The sequence below is a fragment of the Eurytemora carolleeae genome, unplaced genomic scaffold (genome assembly GCF_000591075.1).
Source record: "Eurytemora carolleeae unplaced genomic scaffold, Eaff_2.0 scaffold391, whole genome shotgun sequence".
NCBI classification, from domain to species: Eukaryota; Metazoa; Arthropoda; class Copepoda; order Calanoida; family Temoridae; genus Eurytemora; species Eurytemora carolleeae.
The window spans coordinates 126,189-146,749 of NW_019396370.1; the positions used below are offsets into that span (position 1 = coordinate 126,189).

General features: G+C 31.4%; 2 protein-coding genes across 2 annotated transcripts; both read left to right on the forward strand.

Moving 5' to 3' along the window:
• The first annotated feature begins 3,438 nt into the window (after positions 1-3,438).
• On the forward strand, positions 3,439-6,938 carry LOC111701886 (uncharacterized). Its single transcript, XM_023473366.1, has 4 exons — positions 3,439-3,565; positions 4,661-4,722; positions 5,699-5,747; positions 6,738-6,938. The coding sequence occupies exons 1-4, from the start codon at positions 3,465-3,467 to the stop codon at positions 6,889-6,891; spliced, it is 366 nt and encodes a 121-aa protein (XP_023329134.1). The 5' UTR covers positions 3,439-3,464; the 3' UTR covers positions 6,892-6,938.
• Positions 6,939-15,686: 8,748 nt separating this feature from the next.
• Positions 15,687-20,276, forward strand: LOC111701878 (uncharacterized). Its single transcript, XM_023473359.1, has 4 exons — positions 15,687-15,950; positions 16,528-16,596; positions 18,044-18,145; positions 20,100-20,276. The coding sequence occupies exons 1-4, from the start codon at positions 15,827-15,829 to the stop codon at positions 20,195-20,197; spliced, it is 393 nt and encodes a 130-aa protein (XP_023329127.1). The 5' UTR covers positions 15,687-15,826; the 3' UTR covers positions 20,198-20,276.
• Positions 20,277-20,561: the final 285 nt, after the last annotated feature.

Genomic DNA, 20,561 nt, shown 5'->3' on the forward strand with positions numbered 1-20,561 from the left:
CCACCCTCCTTAGAATAGTGTAGTCTGATAAACCACCCTCCTTAGAATAGTGTAATCTGATAAACCCCCCTCCTTAGAATAGTGTATTCTGATAAACCCCCCTCCTTAGAATATTGTATTCTGATAAACCCCCCTCCTTAGAATATTGTATTCTGATAAACCCCCCTCCTTAGAATAGTGTATTCTGATAAACCCCCTTCTTTAGAATAGTATATTCTGATAAACCCCCCATCATATTTTGATAAACCACCCTCCTTAGAATATTGTATTCTGATAAACCACCCTCCTTAGAATAGTGTATTCTGATAAACCACCCTCCTTAGAATATTGTATTCTGATAAACCCCCCTCCTTAGAATAGTGTATTCTGATAAACCCCCTTCTTTAGAATATTGTATTCTGATAAACCCATCTTCCTTAGATAGTGTATTCTGATAAACCCCCATCTTAGAATAGAGTATTCTGATAAACCACCCTCCTTAGAATAGAGTATTCTGATAAACCCCCCTCCTTAGAATATTGTATTCTGATAAACCCACCTCCTTAGAATAGTGTATTCTGATAAACCCCCTTCTTTAGAATAGTATATTCTGATAAACCCCCCATCTTAGAATAGAGTATTCTGATAAACCCCCCTCCTTAGAATAGAGTATTCTGATAAATCACCCTCCTCAGAATAGTGTATTCTGATAAGCCTCCTCTGGTGTCTGGAAACTACAAGCACCTTGGCTAAGCTAAAAAATTACTTTTACGTTTTTTTCATAAATCAATTCAATGCATTTTAAATCTCTTGCACGTAAACACCTGAAGTTTCCAAAGTATAGCATATTATGAAAAAAAACAGATTAGGCTAGAACTAGAATTTAAAGAATTTAAGCCTCGGCTTAAATTGGGGACGCAGTTCAAACATGGTTGGTTTCACTTCAAATTGTATTCAGTGATTCGAGAATTGAGCCGGCGCTGAATTGGAATCGGTTTTTGGCGGATCAGCGACGGGGTTTAAATTCATAAAATTTGTCTTCTGATAAACCACCATTCTTCTTTTAGCGTATACTGAGAAGACTGTATTGAAAAACAGACACATGTGTATGAAAACAAAAATCTGAAGGGACACGTTACGGAGGGGAAAACTTTAGAGAGGCACGTTACGAAAAGCAAAGACGTGTAACGAAAAAGCATACCTATGAGAAGCACGTTATGGAAAGCAGAAGTAAATTACGGAAAGACGCAATCTTTCACAAAACATTTTCGGAAAACAAATTTAAAACAGGCAGTGCCTGAAAAAATTAGTAACAATCATTTTTGATTTTAATCTCTTTCTTACTCATTTAATTTCCCCAAACCAGCCACTTGACTCGGCCCCAAACCTTTTTGCTAACCGCAGTGCTCCGCATTGTTATTATTTCAAATTATGTCAGTAACAACTTAAGTGAATATTTGCTTTCAGTATTTATAGTTTTTATAGATGATCCTAATTAGTTAAATTGTTTTCATTTTCTTGCCTGTAAAATTAGATATCTTTTTACAATGATTCGAAATCTATAAAAACTGAATTATTATACAAGGTGACCCACCAAACATAAGAGTTGAAAGAAGCCATGAAGGTAGTCTTTGTCTCACTTTAATAATTTGCGGCACTGTTTTTACACCTTACTTTACATGTATGATTTTTGAAATAATAATCATAAAATTCCCCTGTTCTGGTATTTCCAAAATGTGACTTGCTTATTTGTGCTTTAAATATTACCGGAGATATCAAGATTTCAATTTACTAAAGAAAACCAAAATTCTTCACTTTGGAAAACTTTGCAAAACTTTTGTTCAATTTTTGCGAAAGAAAGGGCAAATTTTTGCTTTCGGTGCGCTATTCCACTTTGACGTTATTTAAAGGTGTAAACTGTATAAATTAGTTTTCTAAGAAATTGCATTTTTTTTGTAAATAATAGTAATGCTTAGAAAAGAAATGATTACTTGCCTAAAACTCTATTTTGCAACCTAATACATGATGGCACACTGCAAATCAAGATGGGAACGATCTCACAGAAAAGTCGAGCATTATAGTGCCAATTACTCATTTTGAACTTAAGATATAAACACACATGCAGCATTTTTAAAACGAATATGTCTAGGAACACAAAAAAAGTTTCAGTGAGTTGGTGAGGTAAAACCAAAGGTCAAGGCGTTGCAACACTTCAAAGTCGAGGCTGTCTAAATATATGATGACTTATAAGTTTCACTCTTGTCTTTATCTCAGTGGCCGGACATATACTTTTTATATTTCATATATATGCATTCGACTAGAAGTAGTCAACATTTGAAATATAGCACCACACAAAGATTCAGATATCTTTAAAAACTATGTATTAATTTTCAAATTTATAATTTCTGTTTGATTAATTTTTGTCCCTCAGTTTGAAAATTTTGTAACTAAAAGAAACCAATTGAGAGTAGCTTAATCATAATTTATTTGAATGTAAATTTTTGAATAACCTTCAGTTGTTTGATTCTGTGCTGAAACCGTCGATTTTGGTCAATTTGCAATAACATGTTTTGCGTACAAATTAACGTTTTGCGCAATATCCCGGTTTTGCGCAAATTACCACAAAAAATTCGCGTAATTTTCGCGCAATACTTATGCGTACAATATGCTTAAAAGTTCGCAAAAAAATATTTGCGCGAAAATTACGCAAATTATGTGCAAAAATATGGTTATTTTGTGGAAACCCTAGAAGCACAACTATTTGCAAACTGAATAGAATTAATGAAAACGGGGGGGGGGGGTGTTCAGTTTCCCCTGTGGTCTTTCTTTGGGTAGCGATCATGCTTTCCCCCCATCTTTGTAATTTTACTTTATGTAAGCGTATTTAGCACTAATAGCTCGCTTGATCTCTTTGGTAGATGCCTCACGATGCCTGACGAAATCTCTGATTCACGTCCGGTTGTTAGAATTTTATAATGTTTAGCATTTTGGAAAAATTAGAAGCCTATAGGTAGCATTTTTTCAGTATTTTCTCATTTTACCTGATTTCTGCAAACATTTTGCAAGTTGGAAACTGCAATGTCAAAGGTATTTTAAAATAAACAATTACTTATGTATTGTGCATTTTTTTGCAATAATACATAACTGGATTTGTCAAAGAAAACTTTGAAAATTAATATTAGATTTTTTTGGAGGTTTTCTCCCCAATTGTTTTATTTCTAGAAATAAACTAGATGTTTTAGAAAAGGATTACAAAATAAAAATAAAAATTTCCAAAAACCTTCCCTCTCTAGCTCCCTCCTCCTAAGTTATGTTTAGGTGGCACTTGCATAAGGGTTAAGAATGTAAAATTTATCGATTATTTGTTGGGGGTTTGATGAGTAATAATACGGTTTAAATTCCATATTTTTAACCCGAGTAATACACACCTGGACAATTTGTAATTAGTAGTATATAAAACAGTATTCCAGTACTAAACAAATAAAATGACATTATTTAGTTTTCTTGCAATCTCCTTCTTCTTGTTTACAAACATCATTTCCGCAGAACTCAATTCAGGACTAGGAGACAGATTCTTCTTCTGTATGTAAGTATAATCATTTAGTTTTAATGTTTTATCTACTTGACTCTTTATATTTAACTAGCTGAACGGCCCGGCGTTACCCGTAGAAAAAAATTGAAAAAAAAATTTGAAATAAAAATGTTGAACTTTTTTTAAAGCCTATATCACCCCCCGGCCACCCATGAGTGTCCACAAAAAAGTCAGTCCAATTGGTCCAGCCGTTATTGAAATAATAATGCTAATTAAATTTCGCAGATTTGTGAAAGGGAGATTTTTCTAACTTACATAAAAAAATGATCTTTTAAACCCGTAAGAAGATTGAGAAAACTGTGCTTGAAGCTAACCTCCATTTTTCCCTTCATTAAAGTTTCAGTAGAAGTAAATATTTTCATTAACTGAAATCGCCGATTGAAGGATTCATATCTCTAATTGGAAAATGAGATAGATAGAAAGAAAAATGATACCGCCATGCTATTTCTTTTGGTTCAGAATGGACAACAAACACATGACTGAACCCTGATTGGATCAAGCGCTAATGGACTTGGCATACAGGAATGCCTTTTCTACAAGAGACTAATAGAATAAAAAAAGATACAAGGGTTAGAGAAAAAAATTACTGCTCTTTTTAAATTTTGTTTTTAAAAAATTTTAATTTAAAAATAAATTGTTAAAACATAAAAAATTATCCCATGGAAAATAAATGACATGTTTTGATGCAGTAAGAATATCCGGGATCTAGGTAAATTTTGTAGATTTGTGTAAATAATTTCAGCACACCTTCAAAATCCGATATTAATATTTTAGCGCTCTATGAAAAATTCGCAATTTAAAAATAGTTTTGGATTGTTTCAAGAATATGAAAATCAACATCAGGTTCTAAAACTTTCTATATGAATTTATGCTTCCAATATCCTTGTGTTATAAGTGCAGTAAATCATGTTTAGGATATAAGAATATGAGTGTAGGATATCATGTTTAGGATATAAGAATATGAGTACAGGATATCATGTTTAGGATATAAGAATATGAGTACAGGATATCATGTTTAGGATAGAAGAATATGAGTGCAGGATATTATGTTTAGGATATAAGAACATGAGTGCAGGATATCATGTTTAGGATAGAAGAATATGAGTGCAGGATATCATGCTTTAATCAACCTTGCTCACAGATATGCACAGGTACATATTTTATATTATATGTTTCACTCTAAGAAATTTCAAATTTCATCTAACAAAATCTGTTGGAGCAGTGGCATCAATCAGAATCAATCAACAAAATTTGGCAAATATGATTCTGGTAAGTTGAATTTGATGCCGGTGTTCCAACAAATTTTTTTTACTAAAAATTTGAAATTTCTTTGAGTGATTGTTTACATCCAATAAACGTCAAAAAGACTAAACCGATCAGGCCCAAATTTTGTGTGGGACCTCACATGACCCCAGGGAAGTTTGTGGATGATTAATGAAATTTTGAAAATCCACAATTTTTTTGATAAAATCCGCGAACCTTTTTTGTTTTTTTGTTTTACAATGTATTAAAAGAGAAAATGGCAAAAAGAATATGGTCTTGAAGCAGCCTAAAAGTCTAGAATTGGATATGGCGGATTTTTAATTAACCCACCTTTTTAACCCTATTCCTGCTGGTTTTTAGGAAATGCCAGGAATATGTTTTTTTGTGATTAGTATTTCAAGAATTTTACTCCTAAAATTTTACTAAATAATTAATGCTGCAAATTTTTTCAAAGATCAAAGACGATCTGTGAGAACTTTATAAACATATGAATATGAAAATCGTCTGAGCTGGGAACGTTAGAATAGGATACCATTAATCCCGACTGCTTAATCCGACTATCCAATGTGGACACTTTTGATTGCTTGCTTAATCCACTCTTTTTTGGATAAAGTAGAGAAAAATAAAAAAACGGGGTTTTTTAAATTACGAGTCCTTCCCGTTTTTGTATATTAGTTAAATGGCGCGCAAAATTTCAAATTTATCGGCTTCTGATACGCGACTCATGATTGCTTGAATTTTATACACATATACATGATTAAGTTAGTCTCGAAATTAAGAAAAAAGATAGGATAAAGCATTACTCTCGATATCCTTCAGTCTAAAGTTTCCAGCTCTGAACAGATAAATTTTTCTATTTTTTAGTTTCATATCTTTTTTATTCGTGCACATACACATGTGGTCAACTCACAAGGTAATACATATTTTTGTTTATTAAAGGGAAAAACGCTTATGGCTTATGTGGAAAAGTATTCAATAGTGATCGCTACTAATTTTACTTCTATCTGTTGCGACTCAGATCGTAAAAAAATATGTATTTAATTCCAAACAAATCATTTAGATATTAAAACCTATAATCATCGAATTTTATTCAACACATTTGTATAAAGTTGTATAAAGTATACTTCAAAATATGTTTTATTGGTTTTATGTACAATGCGCTTAAAACTACGATTTTTTGTCTCTCCTACATGGAACATCAAAAGCAAAGACACCTGGCGGCCAACTAATTGAATTGGATCATATATAAAACAAACAAAGAATATTATGCAATATCAACTACATACGAAAGCGTCGAATAAAAATCGATGTTTATAGGTTGTAATATCTATAATGATTTATTAAAAATTAAATTGTTTTTTTTTTACTATCTGAGTATAATATTACAACTTTCTGGTTTTGTATGGACGCAACATGTTTTTCGTTATGAGTCGTTTTTAACAATTTTCTCCTTATAGAGGCAAACTATATAGGAGTAAGAAAAGTCTCGATCACCATCGAATTTTTTTCGACGTAAGCCTAGATCCCTTTCATTTTTCGCGAACATTCCCTTTAAAAAACACATTTACGAGGAATTTAGTCGTTATTCCATATGACCCTTCATTTCTAAAGCATCATGTCCGGTTCATCTGATTATTAATTAAAAAAAAACATTAAAAAAAGGGGTTAATTCAGACAATTTTCATTCTTTTCTTGTCCTCATAAACTAACAAGTCCCCTTTATCAAATTAATTATTATTTAGCAAAAAACAATTTGATCAATACTTCTGTGAATAGAACATGCCGCTCTTTAACAAGATTGAAAATACGTATTTAGTTCCTTTATTACTTTAGTGATTGCATCGTATTTAGTTCCTTTATTACTTTAGTGATTGCATCGTATTTAGTTCCTTTATTACTTTAGTGATTGCATCGGTGAAACTCCAGAACCACAAACCCCAGCTGTAGTGTTCAGACCAACAGCTAACCCATCAACAACAACAACAACTAATGATGGGTCTGGCTCACAGCATTCTTCACTTACAATAGCACAGTCAGTTGGGTCCATTGCTAGCTAATTCTTTCTTTATATAGGTTTTGTATAAACAATAAACATCATATATTTTATGGACTACAATAAAGGTATATTCTTTAATACCTGTTTCGCTTGGGGATCTTTAAAAAATATCTAATTTAGCGAATAATATTTGTAAAAATATAAATTCATTTTTGAAATATATGCAAACACAGTTTTATGTACAAGGAAGGTACTTCACACTAAACACAGATTTATGCACAAGGAATACACTTCACACTAAACACAGTTTTATGTACAAGAAACATATTTCACACTTAACACAGTTTTATGTACAAGTATATACTTCACACTAAGCACAGTTGTATGTACAAAAAATATACTTCACACTAAACACAGTTTTATGTACAAGGAATACACTTCACACTAAACACAGTTTTATGTACAAGGAACATATTTCACAATAAGCACAGTTTTATCCACAAGGAATATACTTCACACTAAACACAGATTTATGCACAAGAAATATACTTCACACTAAACACAGTTTTATGTACAAGAAATATACTTCACACTAAATACAGTTGTATGTACAAAGAATATACTTCACACTGAACACAGTTGTATGTACAAGGAACATACTTCACACTAAACACAGTTTTATGTACAAGGAATATACTTCACACTAAACACAGTTGTATGTACAAGGAATATACTTCACACTAAACACAGTTGTATGTACAAGAAACATACTTCACACTATACACAGTTGTATGTACAAGGAACATAAATCACACTGATTACAGTTGAATGTACAAGGAAAATACATTATACTATAACTAGTTTTATTTACAAGGAACACATTTCAAAGAATGAATGGATGAAATAAGGTTAGATGAAGAGAATAAAGAATACTGGAATGAAGGATGGTGAGAAAAATATATACATGAATGAAAGCATGAGAAGAAGGATTGAATGATGTATATAAGGATGAGAAGAAGGATTGAATGATGAATGACAGGATTAGAGGATTGAATGATGAATAAAAAGATGAGGAGAAGGATTGAATGATAAATGAAAGGATGAAAAGAAGAATTGAATGGTGAATGAAAGGATGAGGAGAGGATTGAATGATGAATGAAAGGATGAGGAGAAGGATTGAATGATGAATGAAAGGATGAGGAGAGGATTGAATGAGAATGAAAGGATGAGGAGAAGGATTGAATGATGATAACCTTCTCAGATTTAACAACTATTTATGATTTTCAAAAAAAATTTCAATGTAAAATATTAATTTATTTTCCCTAATCTCTATCTATCTATGCCTTTAACGACCCGACACTGGGATCCGACACCTAGAATATAATTGATTTCAAGGGATTAACTACCTTCCTTTAACCCCCTCAAATCATCATTCTAAGGTTATAAATGAAGATCAGGAAAATCTTGTAAAATTTTCGATTTTTATATTAATTAAAAACATGAAATGTATCTCCCTGTAATATATGATTGAAAGGGGTGAATAATTTGTTTTTTTGTGTATTTATATAATTCCAGGGATTTTTAGATACCTGTCAATCAAATACGTCCTAGTGTGGGTTTGTCTATGTTTGTGTGTGTATAACAACCTCTATCAGTAAATCTTTAAACAAAAAAGTCCCGGTTTAGGAAAAGATATATAAAAAACATTTTTTTTTGGGGGGGGGGGGTCAATTTGTAAATTGTAATGTGTATCACTATTCTTATTTAAAACAAAATCAATCTTTGCTAAATTATAGTTTTTAATACTAATCAGTAAATAAACTTTTATAATTGCAAGATCGAGATTGGCCTCATAGATTAATTAACAATAACAGATAGGACACTAGATTCAGGTAATCTCTTTGCATCTTGTAATTCAACGCTGCGTGGAACTCCTTCAGACTTCTGACATAGGGGGTTATTGTGAACTAAAAACCCCTAAATCTCGAAAAGACGACATCAAGTGTTCTATCTGTTATTGTTAATTAATCTATGATTGGCTCTGACTAGTTCTAGTTCTGAATAATTTCTATTTAATATATTAGTTATAATTGCTTTTTTATGATTTAAATAAAGATATTGAAATTGTTTAAATGGTAAAATATTTACAGAGGTATAGGAATATCCATACAGATTAGGCTTTAAAGATTACCAAAAAATCTTTAAATATAATAAATAGGCTTTAATTTGATCTTTATCTTTAAATGAAGTCTTTAACCCTATGAAGGCTGGGGCTTCTAAATCTATGTATAACCTGGGGGCGGGCGTCCCACGACCTCCCCACTCTAGAAAAAGGGCTTTGAGTCTAGATATAGGGTTGAAATACATGTTCATAGACCAATTTTTCAAGGCCAGCTCATTGAAAGAATTGAACCGATAACTTTAATAGTTTTTAAAAAAAATGTAAAAAATAATTTATTTGTTTTACATATATGATATGAGCTAATTTAGGTTTTTTTTTACACGGACCGGACTTTTTACGCACTGTACACTACCCTAAGCATTAAAAGAAATCCTTTAAATTTTTATTCATTTAAAGTTAAAAAAATGTGATATAGTATTAACATGAGAGTGCTAGGGCAAAAAAACTAGAGGGGGCGGGCACCCCCCCCCCCCCCCCAGCCTGTTTAGGGTTAAAAAGAATGGAATTGAGTCTCGGCAACACAATCAAATTGTCTTATCGTTATATCTTACCAATCTGAGGTCTACGACATTTGGTAGCAAAGATATAGGGATCAGAAAATCAGAGTTTGTGGCGAAGACATAATTCCTTTACAGCTGTGTAGAGAACTTAAAAAATAACTGAATTATTTCCGTACAGTCGTTTCTATCATCTTTTGGGTTTAAACCCTGTATATTGATGTAGGTTTAAACTACTGATGGTAGTGCTGATAAATGATAATCATTATATATCTATATATTTACAGTTATATATATATCTACCTATATAATATATCAATATCCAAAATCTTGATTTATCACCTTGATCAAATACTGAGCATTTTTAACAGGGGACATATCTTTAACATTTAAGAAGAATATTGAACTTTTAGAAGAATTAAGTATATCATTAACTAGCTTCTAGGTCCCCGGAATATCGGTATATATGGTCCTCAACATAATCTTTGAAATAGGTCACCAAATTAAAATGGGTTTCATTAATCATTCATCATTTCCATCCTCATTCATTCTATCATATATTTTTCTCACCATCCTTCCTTCCAGTATTCTACATTCTCTTCATCTAACCTTATTTCATCTATTCATTCTTTGAATTGTGTTCCTTGTGAAATATTTACAAAAGTATGATCTTAAAATCTTGCAATAATTTTAACAAGTTATGAGTTCTTAACACGATATATCCAGGGTTAAATCTTCTTTCTTCTTCATAACAGTTTACTTTTTCTCTACCCTGTTCTGTTATCCTGATAGTTTTTTTTTAAACATTCGGTAGTTTTTTTTAACTGGGTATAAACATAAATAATTTAAATAAATAAATAAAAATAATTTAATTCCTGTGACAACTCATTTCCATTTTTGTAATAAAGAGCCCTAAAAGCTCCCTTCTTTGTTCTCCAAAAAGCCCTTAATGTTCCTGTTCCCTTGAAAGCCCACACTGGTCCCTAAAGTCCCGTGTGGCCCCTTGTAACCCCTTGTATGATGGGCAGTGCACCGTTACTAGATCTTGTATCATAATCAAGACAATGAAATCTTTTCTAACCAAACCTTTCACAAAAACAAGAACAAAACAATATTTCAAACATGAAAAAATGTTAAAAAAAAATTTACTTTTAAGATTAGATTAATTTTATGGACTTTTAGTTAATTTAGTATATTTTAAATTTAATTTAATTTCCGTATTTTTGACAGGGTCCCTATGTCGTGCTTGCTTTGAAATTTAATGTGTTGGAGAAAATCAAACCAAACTTGACAAAACCAAACATCAAGATACAAACCCAAACCTTAACAAACTTGAACCAAACCAACCCAAAATGATTTAAAGAGATTATGTAAATTAAATAATACCCTCCCCCCCCCCTTTAAAGAATGAAAGTCTAGGTATTGGGATGCAATTCTTGTCTTGTTAAACATCTTGGGCCCAGCTTTCCCTTAAAAGTTGTTGCAATTTTAAGGGTGCTAAGTAGGTTTTAAACAAGGAAAGCATGCTTCAAAATGTAGAAGACAGTCTTGAACCCTAAACGACCATATTTAAACCTACAAAATAATATTCAAATCTATTTCTATTACGTTAACAGGTGATTGATTAAAAAACTAAAAAGCGTACGGTTTGAAAAAAAAGCTTGTGCAAAAATATTGCTGCAAACAATGTTGCCGCAACAATATTGCTGCAAAAAACGAAGACTAACAAAAAAGAAATTCTTATAATGATAATCTTGAAGATGATAGTGTATGTTTAATGTTTATGTTTAACCTGGTTTGCTCTGGTATGTATTATCAGGCTAGATATTCAGTTTCACTATTTTATCTAATAATCTTGACGTGCAAAATTTCTACAGATCAAAATATAAAACAGACAACATCAAATTTTGTGTTGTCCATTCTGCTAATTTATATTTTGTTTATTTCTTGATGCTTAAATCCAATTTATGTATATACAGTATAAAAAAGACTTTCAATCAATGTTTATGATGAATATTATGTTTATAGTTTGATCATGCTATAATTTTATACTGCGAAAATGGCTAATCGTTTCGTGTAGAAATTTTTTTTTGGCTTAGTTCATTTTCCTGAACAAACGCAAAATCTCGCTAAAAACTTTGTAAAATACGAACAAAAATTTTTGAATTTTTTCGAAGGTTTTCGTTCGCTGGAAACCTTATTACCGACGGAAGAGGAAGGTTAAGTACTTAACGTCCCTTTATACCGTTATGTGAATTAACCACCCACTCTCTGTAGTTTTCGGAAAAAATGTCACATTTTCATCTCAAAAGACGATAAAATTGTGAACAATTACTTTTTCAAGAAATTAAAAATGTTAGCCACAATTTTCACGATCAATTTGTCTAAAAACATCCCTTGCTGCACTCTAGATGTTTTGTAGACACAATTGGTCTTGGAAACCCTTGGAAAAGTAAAATTTCCTTCTTTTCTGTAAAGTAATTACAAATAATTAATATTCATGATGTGGTTTATATTCATGATATAGTTTATATTTATGATATAGTTTATATTTATGATATAGTTTACATTTATGATATTGTTTATACTCATAATATAGTTTATATTCATGATATAGTTTATATTCATGATATAGTTCATATTCATGATATAGTTTGTATTCATGATATAGTTTATATTCATGATATAGTTTATATTCATGATATAGTTTGTATTTATGATATTGTTTATATTCATGATATATAGTTTATATTCATGATATAGTTTATATTCATGATATAGTTTATATTTATGATATAGTTTATATTCATAGTTTATATTCATGATATAGTTTATATTTACGATATAGTTTATATTCACGATATAGTTTATATTCATAATATAGTTTATATCGGACAAAGATCGGACAAACAATTAAACTAAAACAAGTTGCGAATACTACTTTATATATGAATAAATCTGTTGTTTTGTATATATATATGCAAGAAATATAGTAATAACCCCCCATATCTAGGAAATCTGAACCTACCTATATATATATATATTTAGTAATAACCCTAATTAACATGTCTTGTATATTTAACTATGTTAGTTAATAGACCTATCGGTCAATTACATTTTACCTGTATCATTAAACCCAAAATATAGGTAGTTGAATATGAACCCTGTTTGATTACGGTCAGAGTAATATCGCTCTCAGTAGAGACTATAGTGTTCTATTGCTTTGTGTGTCGAAAATACATAATTAAGAATACCTATGAGAGAATTATATCTGGATTGATACATACTCAAGAATACAGAAAGAGAGAGTTGTATCTAGATTGATACAGACTTAAAGTACTCCCTGTACAAGTTAGCAAGTTATCGTCTGATTTTTTTTTCTCCATAGCCTTAATAATGCTGTTATTTTTTGTTAAGTCTACACCATGTCCCCTATGTAGCCTATTGTAGTCCCCTTTTAAGGCCTATATATTATAATGTATCCCTTTAGTTCTGAAGACTACTCCCCGTTGAAGTCCACTGTAGTATAGAGTGGGAGGNNNAAGGTTTAAATACTAAGGTATAATTTGAAAATAAATGGCGCGAAGCGGAAAGAAAATTTGGCAACTACTTTTTTAGAGGGAAAACTATTGTCCCCACTCTGTATACGCCTCTGACAGCAATAAACAGCTAATATATACAGTAGTCCATATAGAGCAATAAGCTGACATATACAGTATTCTCTATGTACATCAATAAACTGAAATATACAGTAGTCCCTGTACAGCAATAAACTAAAAATAAAAGCAGTCCCTTTTTACAGTAATAACTGAAGTATACAGTAGTCCCTGTACAGTAATAAACTAAAAAATTAAAGCAGTCCCTTTATACAGTAATAAACTGAAATATACAGAAGTCCCTGTACAGTAATAAACTGAAAATTAAAGCAATCCCTTTATACAGTAATAAACTGAAAGTATACAGTAGTCCCTGTACAGTAATAAACTAAAAAATTAAAGCAGTCCCTTTATACAGTAATAAACTGAAATATACAGAAGTCCCTGTACAGTAATTAACTGAAAATTAAAGCAATCCCTTTATACAGTAATAAACTGAAATATAAAGTAGTCCCTGTACAGTAATTAACTGAAAATTAAAGCAGTCCCTTTATACAGTAATAAACTGAAATATACAGTAGTCCATGTACAGTAATAAACTGAACAATTAAAGCAGTCCCTTTATACAGTAATAACGAAATATACAGTAGTCCCTGTACAGTAATAAACTGAAATATATAGTAGTCCCTGTACAGTAATAAACTGAAATATATAATAGTCCCTGTACAGTAATAAACTGAAATATATAGTAGTCCCTGTACAGTAATAAACTAAAATGTACTGTAGTCCCTGTACAGTAATAAACTGAAATATAAAGTAGTTTCTGTACAGTAATAAACTGAAATATAAAGTTGTCCCTTTACAGTAATAAACTGAAATATATAGTAGTCCCTGTACAGTAATAAACTGAAATATATAGTAGTCCCTGTACAGTAATAAACTGACATATATAGTAATCCCTTTACAGTAATAAACTGAAGTATACAGTAGTCCCTGTACAGTATTAAACTGAAATATAAAGTAGTTCCTGTACAGTAATAAACTGAAATATACAGCAGTCCCTGTACAGTATTAAACTGAAATATAAAGTAGTTCCTGTACAGTAATAAACTGAAATATACAGCAGTCCCTGTACAGTAATAAACTGAAATATATAGTAATCCCTGTACAGTAATAAACTGAAGTATACAGTAGTTCCTGTACAGTAATAAACTGAAATATTAAGTAGTCCCTGTACAGTAATAAACTGAAATATAAAGTAGTTCCTGTACAGTAATAAACTGAAGTATACAGTAGTTCCTGTACAGTAATAAACTGAAATATAAAGTAGTCCCTGTACAATTACATTTGATAAACTTAACATATGTGATAGTAATGATGACTGGAAGTGTACAGTGTGCACAATAATGATTACAAGCATTTTCTAAAGATATATCTTAACTTAAAGGGAGTGTTCGCGAAAAAGGGAAAGGGGGCATATTATCGATGGTGCTTGCTACTAATCTTACGTCTATCTGTTGCGTCTTTAAGGAGAAAATTGTTAAAAACGACTCATACCGACCATACAAATTCAGAAATTGGCAACATTAACGACTTGGATCGTGAAAAAAAAATCAACTTAATTACAACAGCTATTATCATCGATAATTTTTCGACGCACTGGTATAAACTTGATATTTCATAATATTTTTTACTTGTTTCGTATAAAATATACTTTCTATGAAGTTTATTTGGCCGCTAAGTGTCTCTGTCTCGATGCTTCTGTAGTTCCATGTGGAATTTAGACTTCCAACGACACCTCGCGACAACATCGTACAAGTACATCGTAAATGAAACAAGTAAAGAATATGATGAAATATCAACTATATCCGAATGCGTCGAAAAATGATCAATGATTATAGGTTGTAATATATGAATGACTTAGTAGCGATCACCATCGACAATATTTCGACCTCTGAACAGTTCGTTTTTATTCTTTGTGACAGAAACAAGCTTATAGGAAGTAGGAATAATAATTGTCTTAAAACATTTATCTAACAAGTGAATATTTGCAAATTATCTTTTTTCCATCTCATAGTCTGAGTTCGTTTCCCTTATGTCCATTTGACAACCCAAATTTTCATTTTTAATAATCTTTTTTGTTTGTTTATCTTCTTGTGATTTTTTACAAAAAAAATTTTAATTTTTTTTACTGATTTTTATGGTTATTATATCGTTAGAACTGACGAGGGTCAACCCAGACCGAAATATATTTTCAATAAATGTGGAACTAACTTTTTTTATACTCTACAGAGGTTTGGTCCGTCACCATCACCGAATTTTAAATTTTTCGACGTGAGCCTATACCCCCCTTTTAATTTTCGCAAACACTCCCTGTAATGCATTATTCTTATTGCAAATGTATTACCAAATATTTTAAAAGTACAGAATTGTTTAGATTTATGTTAGCTCCTACAATATTCACGTTGCACCAGATGTCACGAGAATTGTTTTAACAATTTTAAATATTTCAGTTCGGCGGCCGAAATTGTTAAAAGTAAAAAAAAATGTAGATGTTCAGTTATCCACAAATAAAGAATTCGGTTTTGAATTTTTTAGATATTTTCGTCCAGAAATATTTCATGCGTCGATTTTTCCAAGGCATGAGCGTACGCTAATCACGTAACTTTCAATTTCTTATTTTACGCAAATATCCGGATCAGTTTCAAGATTTGATTAGCCATGTACGCACCTACATATGCAGTCTTGTTTGCGTCAGCATTAATTGCTGGCGTACGGTGTACAGATCTAGACTTGAAGGAGATGGAATCAGACCCTAGAGTGTTCTACACAAACTATACTTCATGTACGTACATAAAACTATACTTCATGTACGTACATAAAACTATACTTCATGTACGTACATAAAACTATACTTCATGTACGTACATAAAATCCAGCAATATCAGTTTATTATTCATCTATAAAATTCATTTAATGTACGAACACCCCAATAGGTAATAATCATGTAAGTACATGATACCTAGTATTATCAAATTTTATTTAATGTACATACAAAATAATTAGTAAATGAATTATCAAAATTGATATATGTAGTTTACGATACTATAAGTATTATGAAATTGATATATGTAGTTTACGATACTTATATGTAGTTTACGATACTATAAGTATTATGAAATTGATATATGTAGTTTACGATACTATAAGTATTATGAAATTGATATATGTAGTTTACGATACTATAAGTATTATGAAATTTCTTCTAATGTACGCTTATAAAATTTTGAACACAAAGTATAAATCAAGAATTTTTTTAAAAGGCAACTTTTTAAAAATTACACATTTTTTATTATTCAAGACTGTATGTTCGCTCTTATCTTCCATACATTGTAAAATATCTATTAAAATTCATTGTTTAGCTTTAGTTCAAGTAAACGGAACCTTATTACTCTACGGCGGAATTATTGTTATTGTCGGAGCAGCCATAGGTAATTTAAAAACCTTTATTTATTTATAAAAAACTGATTACTCGCCACAATCCCAAACTAGCTTTCTATTTTTTTCTACCTAATTTTTTCTACCTAATGTCGTATACCTTTGATATTTTAAACTAGAAATTCTACTAATTCGGATAGTACAATTTTCACCATCAGATTGCAAAAATATATGTATTGGCTATATGTGAAATTTAAAAAAAAATTTAATTTCTTTTGATGGCGATCTATTTCAAACAAATCTTTCAGGTCTGATGTTAACCAATCAATGGAATATTTATTTGAAGGATTTTATCATTGAATAAATCAATGTTCTTGTCAAATAATTTTAGGATATCTTGGTTGATAGTTTAGTCGACTAAGAACAATCATAATTATCGAATTGAAATAAATTTACAAAATTAAAACACTTAAGTTAATGAAACTCAACATATTTGCTGTTCATCTGATTCCTATAAAGAAGTTGATAAGAATATATTTGTAAGACTAGGAGCATATTTGCTGTTCATCTGATTCCTAGAAAGAAGTTGATAAGAATATATTTGTAGGACTAGGAGCATATTTGCTGTTCATCTGATTCCTATAAAGAAGTTGATAAGAATATATTTGTAGGACTAGGAGCATATTTGCTGTTCATCTGATTCCTAGAAAGAAGTTGATAAGAATATATTTGCAGGACTAGGAGCATATTTGCTGTTCACCTGATTCCTAGAAAGAAATAGATGAGAATATATTTGTAGGACTAGGAGCATATTTGCTGTTCATCTGATTCCTATAAAGAAGTTGATGAGAATATATTTGTAGGACTAGGAGCATATTTGCTGTTCATCTGATTCCTATAAAGATGTTGATAAGAATATATTTGTAGGAGGAGCATATTTGCTGTTCATCTTATTCCTATAAAGAAGTTGATGAGAATATATTTGTAGGACTAGGAGCATATCTGCTGTTCACCTGATTCCTAGAAAGAAGTTGATGAGAATATATTTGTAGGACTAGGAGTATATTTGCTGTTCACCTGATTCCTAGAAAGAAGTAGCTGAGAATATATTTGTAGGACTAGGAGCATATTTGCTGTTCATCTTATTCCTATAAAGAAGTTGATGAGAATATATTTGTAGGACTAGGAGCATATTTGCTGTTCATCTGATTCCTAGAAAGAAGTTGATGAGAATATATTTGTAGGACTAGGAGTATATTTGCTGTTCACCTGATTCCTAGAAAGAAGTAGCTGAGAATATATTTGTAGGACTAGGAGCATATTTGCTGTTCATCTTATTCCTATAAAGAAGTTGATGAGAATATATTTGTAGGACTAGGAGCATATCTGCTGTTCACCTGATTCCTATAAAGAAGTTGATCAGAATATATTTGTAGGACTAGGAGCCTATTTGCTGTTCACCTGATTCCTATAAAGAAGTTGATCAGAATATATTTGTAGGACTAGGAGCATATTTGCTGTTTACCTCATCTACCCGGAGAAACGGAAACTACTACGGAAGCTACTACGGAGATGAGACCGATGCATACTCGGATTACAGAGGTTAGTCAGGGTACCGTCATGTGAATCAGACATGCTTATCTATAAATAAAGCGTCCCTTGAATTGATGTTAGGTGCTTTCCCAAAGACATTTCCCAAACGGCACCTTCCCAATGGTATTTACCTCTGTGGCAACTTCCCAAATGCGCAATTTCCCACGCGGCAACTTCCAAAGTCTGTCCTAGCTGCAGTGCTCGCGCAGCCCCTAGTCCATCTTAGCCGCAGCGCTCGGCCCCCCCCCATTGCAGTTTGCGGTACCTGAGAAGGCCTAACCTAACTTTTGAGAAGTTAGCGCTTGGGAAATTGCACATTTGGGAAGTTTCCACTTGGAAAATTGTCACTTAGGATGTCGCGTAAGGGGAAAATGTCTTTTGGGAAAATACTTAACAACCTTGGAATAACGTCTCCAGTCTTTTTAAGACCGTCTTCATTAATTCCTTAGTACTTAGCTCTTCTACGATTCGTATTCATACTTTTTGTCTAAAGAGCGTTCAAGATTTCTCCTTTTTAGTACAATATTAAAAATTCCTGAAAACTTGCGTGAAATGCATTTACAATTTTCGACAAGAAAGTTACAGCCCTGGGGTTTAACATTAACAATAAACAATGCGTGCATGAAATCCATATACGCATTCTAAACACATGTTAATTGATGATTGCGAAATCATGAATATTTGATAAATTAGTAATTATTTCTTCATTTTGTTTGTACTGAGTGTAACCTTGCGCTACATCAAGGTCTGTTAAGTACTTGACATGCATTTGCTAGATCTTAAAATAAGCATTTTGTTAGCACAGTCATTTTATTCATCAACGAATATTGGAGGATAAGAAACTAAAGAAGAATATTGGAGGGTAAGAAACTAAAGAAGAATATTGGAGGGTAAGAACCAAAAGAAGAAAGTCAGAGGGTAAGGAGCAAAAGAAGAATATCGGAGGATATATGGAAGGGTAAGAAACAAAGGAAAAATAAGCTAAGGAAGAGTATCGGAGGGTAAGAAAAAAAGAATGTTGGAGGGTAAGAACCTAAAGAAGAATATTGGAGGGTAAGAAACTAAAGTAAAGAATGTTAAAGATTATCAAACTAAAGTAGACTATCGGAGGATACAAAGCTAAAGTAGAATATCGGAGTGAAGGAATCTAAAGTAGAATAGGAGTGAAGGAATCTAAAGTAGACTATCGGAGGATACAAAGCTAAAGTAGAATATCGGAGTGAAGGAATCTAAAGTAGAATACCGAAGTGAAGGAATCTAAAGTAGACTATCAGAGGATACAAAGTTATAAAGTAGAATATCGGAGTGAAGGAATCTAAAGTAGAATATCGGAGTGAAGGAATCTAAAGTAGACTATCGGAGGATACAAAGCTAAAGTAGAATATCGGAGTGAAGGAATCTAAAGTATGAATATCGGAGGGTAAGAAACTTAAGAAATTCTCAATTTATATCCAGGCATAATTATCTGTTCATGCAGTGCTCAAATCCAATGACCAGATTTATCAAATATAAATAGATTTATTTAAATCACTTCTCTTGATCATTGGGTCAAGCTGAAGAGATGCGGTCAAACTTAATCTACATATAGTTCAATTAATTTTGATCCCAACTCAACCAAAACTGTATTAATTTTAATAAGTTTTTTATGCGGATAGTTTTCTTTGGACGAAGTAAATAATAATGCAGTAAAATTTATCTGTTTACACTGCACAATTACTGTGTTCCATACATGTCCCATGCTTATTGAACTATTTGAACTTGAGTCAAGTTGAGATAAGCAGGGGACACAGTAATTGTGCAGTGTAAACAGATCCATTTTACTGCATTATTGATTTAATATATTACTAGTAAAACTATTTGTTTTGTAAAAACATCAAATACTCACTTTACTATTACTATAAAGTCGTCTTCCAATTTTTAAGTTTTCTGGATATCACTGTTATAGTAATATCAAATATTTTAGGATTTTTTGATAACACAGATTTCAATCTGCTTGGTCTGATTACCACCGCCCTGGAAACCTACAGAAGTTTGAACGAAGACGATAGATTGTTTGATTAATTGATTGGTTGATTGGGAAGGGAAGTTTATGTGTATTTAGTATGTAGGGTAAATTGTTAAATAAATTGTTAAAACAGGATTTAAATTTTTTCTTTTTTTAACAGACAAGTTGATTTATTTTTACAAGAACACAGTTGTTGAGATTTATGACAGTTGTTAAAATTTCTAAGTTCTACTTTAAAATTCATACATACAGTGGTCGGTGTTTACATCAATACAATGAAGACGACGTTTTTAGTGAAGTTTTGATTGTTAACCTCCTTTTTTTCGAATTATAAGTTTAGAAGTATCCATGTTGTTTTAAAGCTTGCTACAAAACAAAAAATATAAATTGTCTTCATTGTACTGATATATACGACGACGA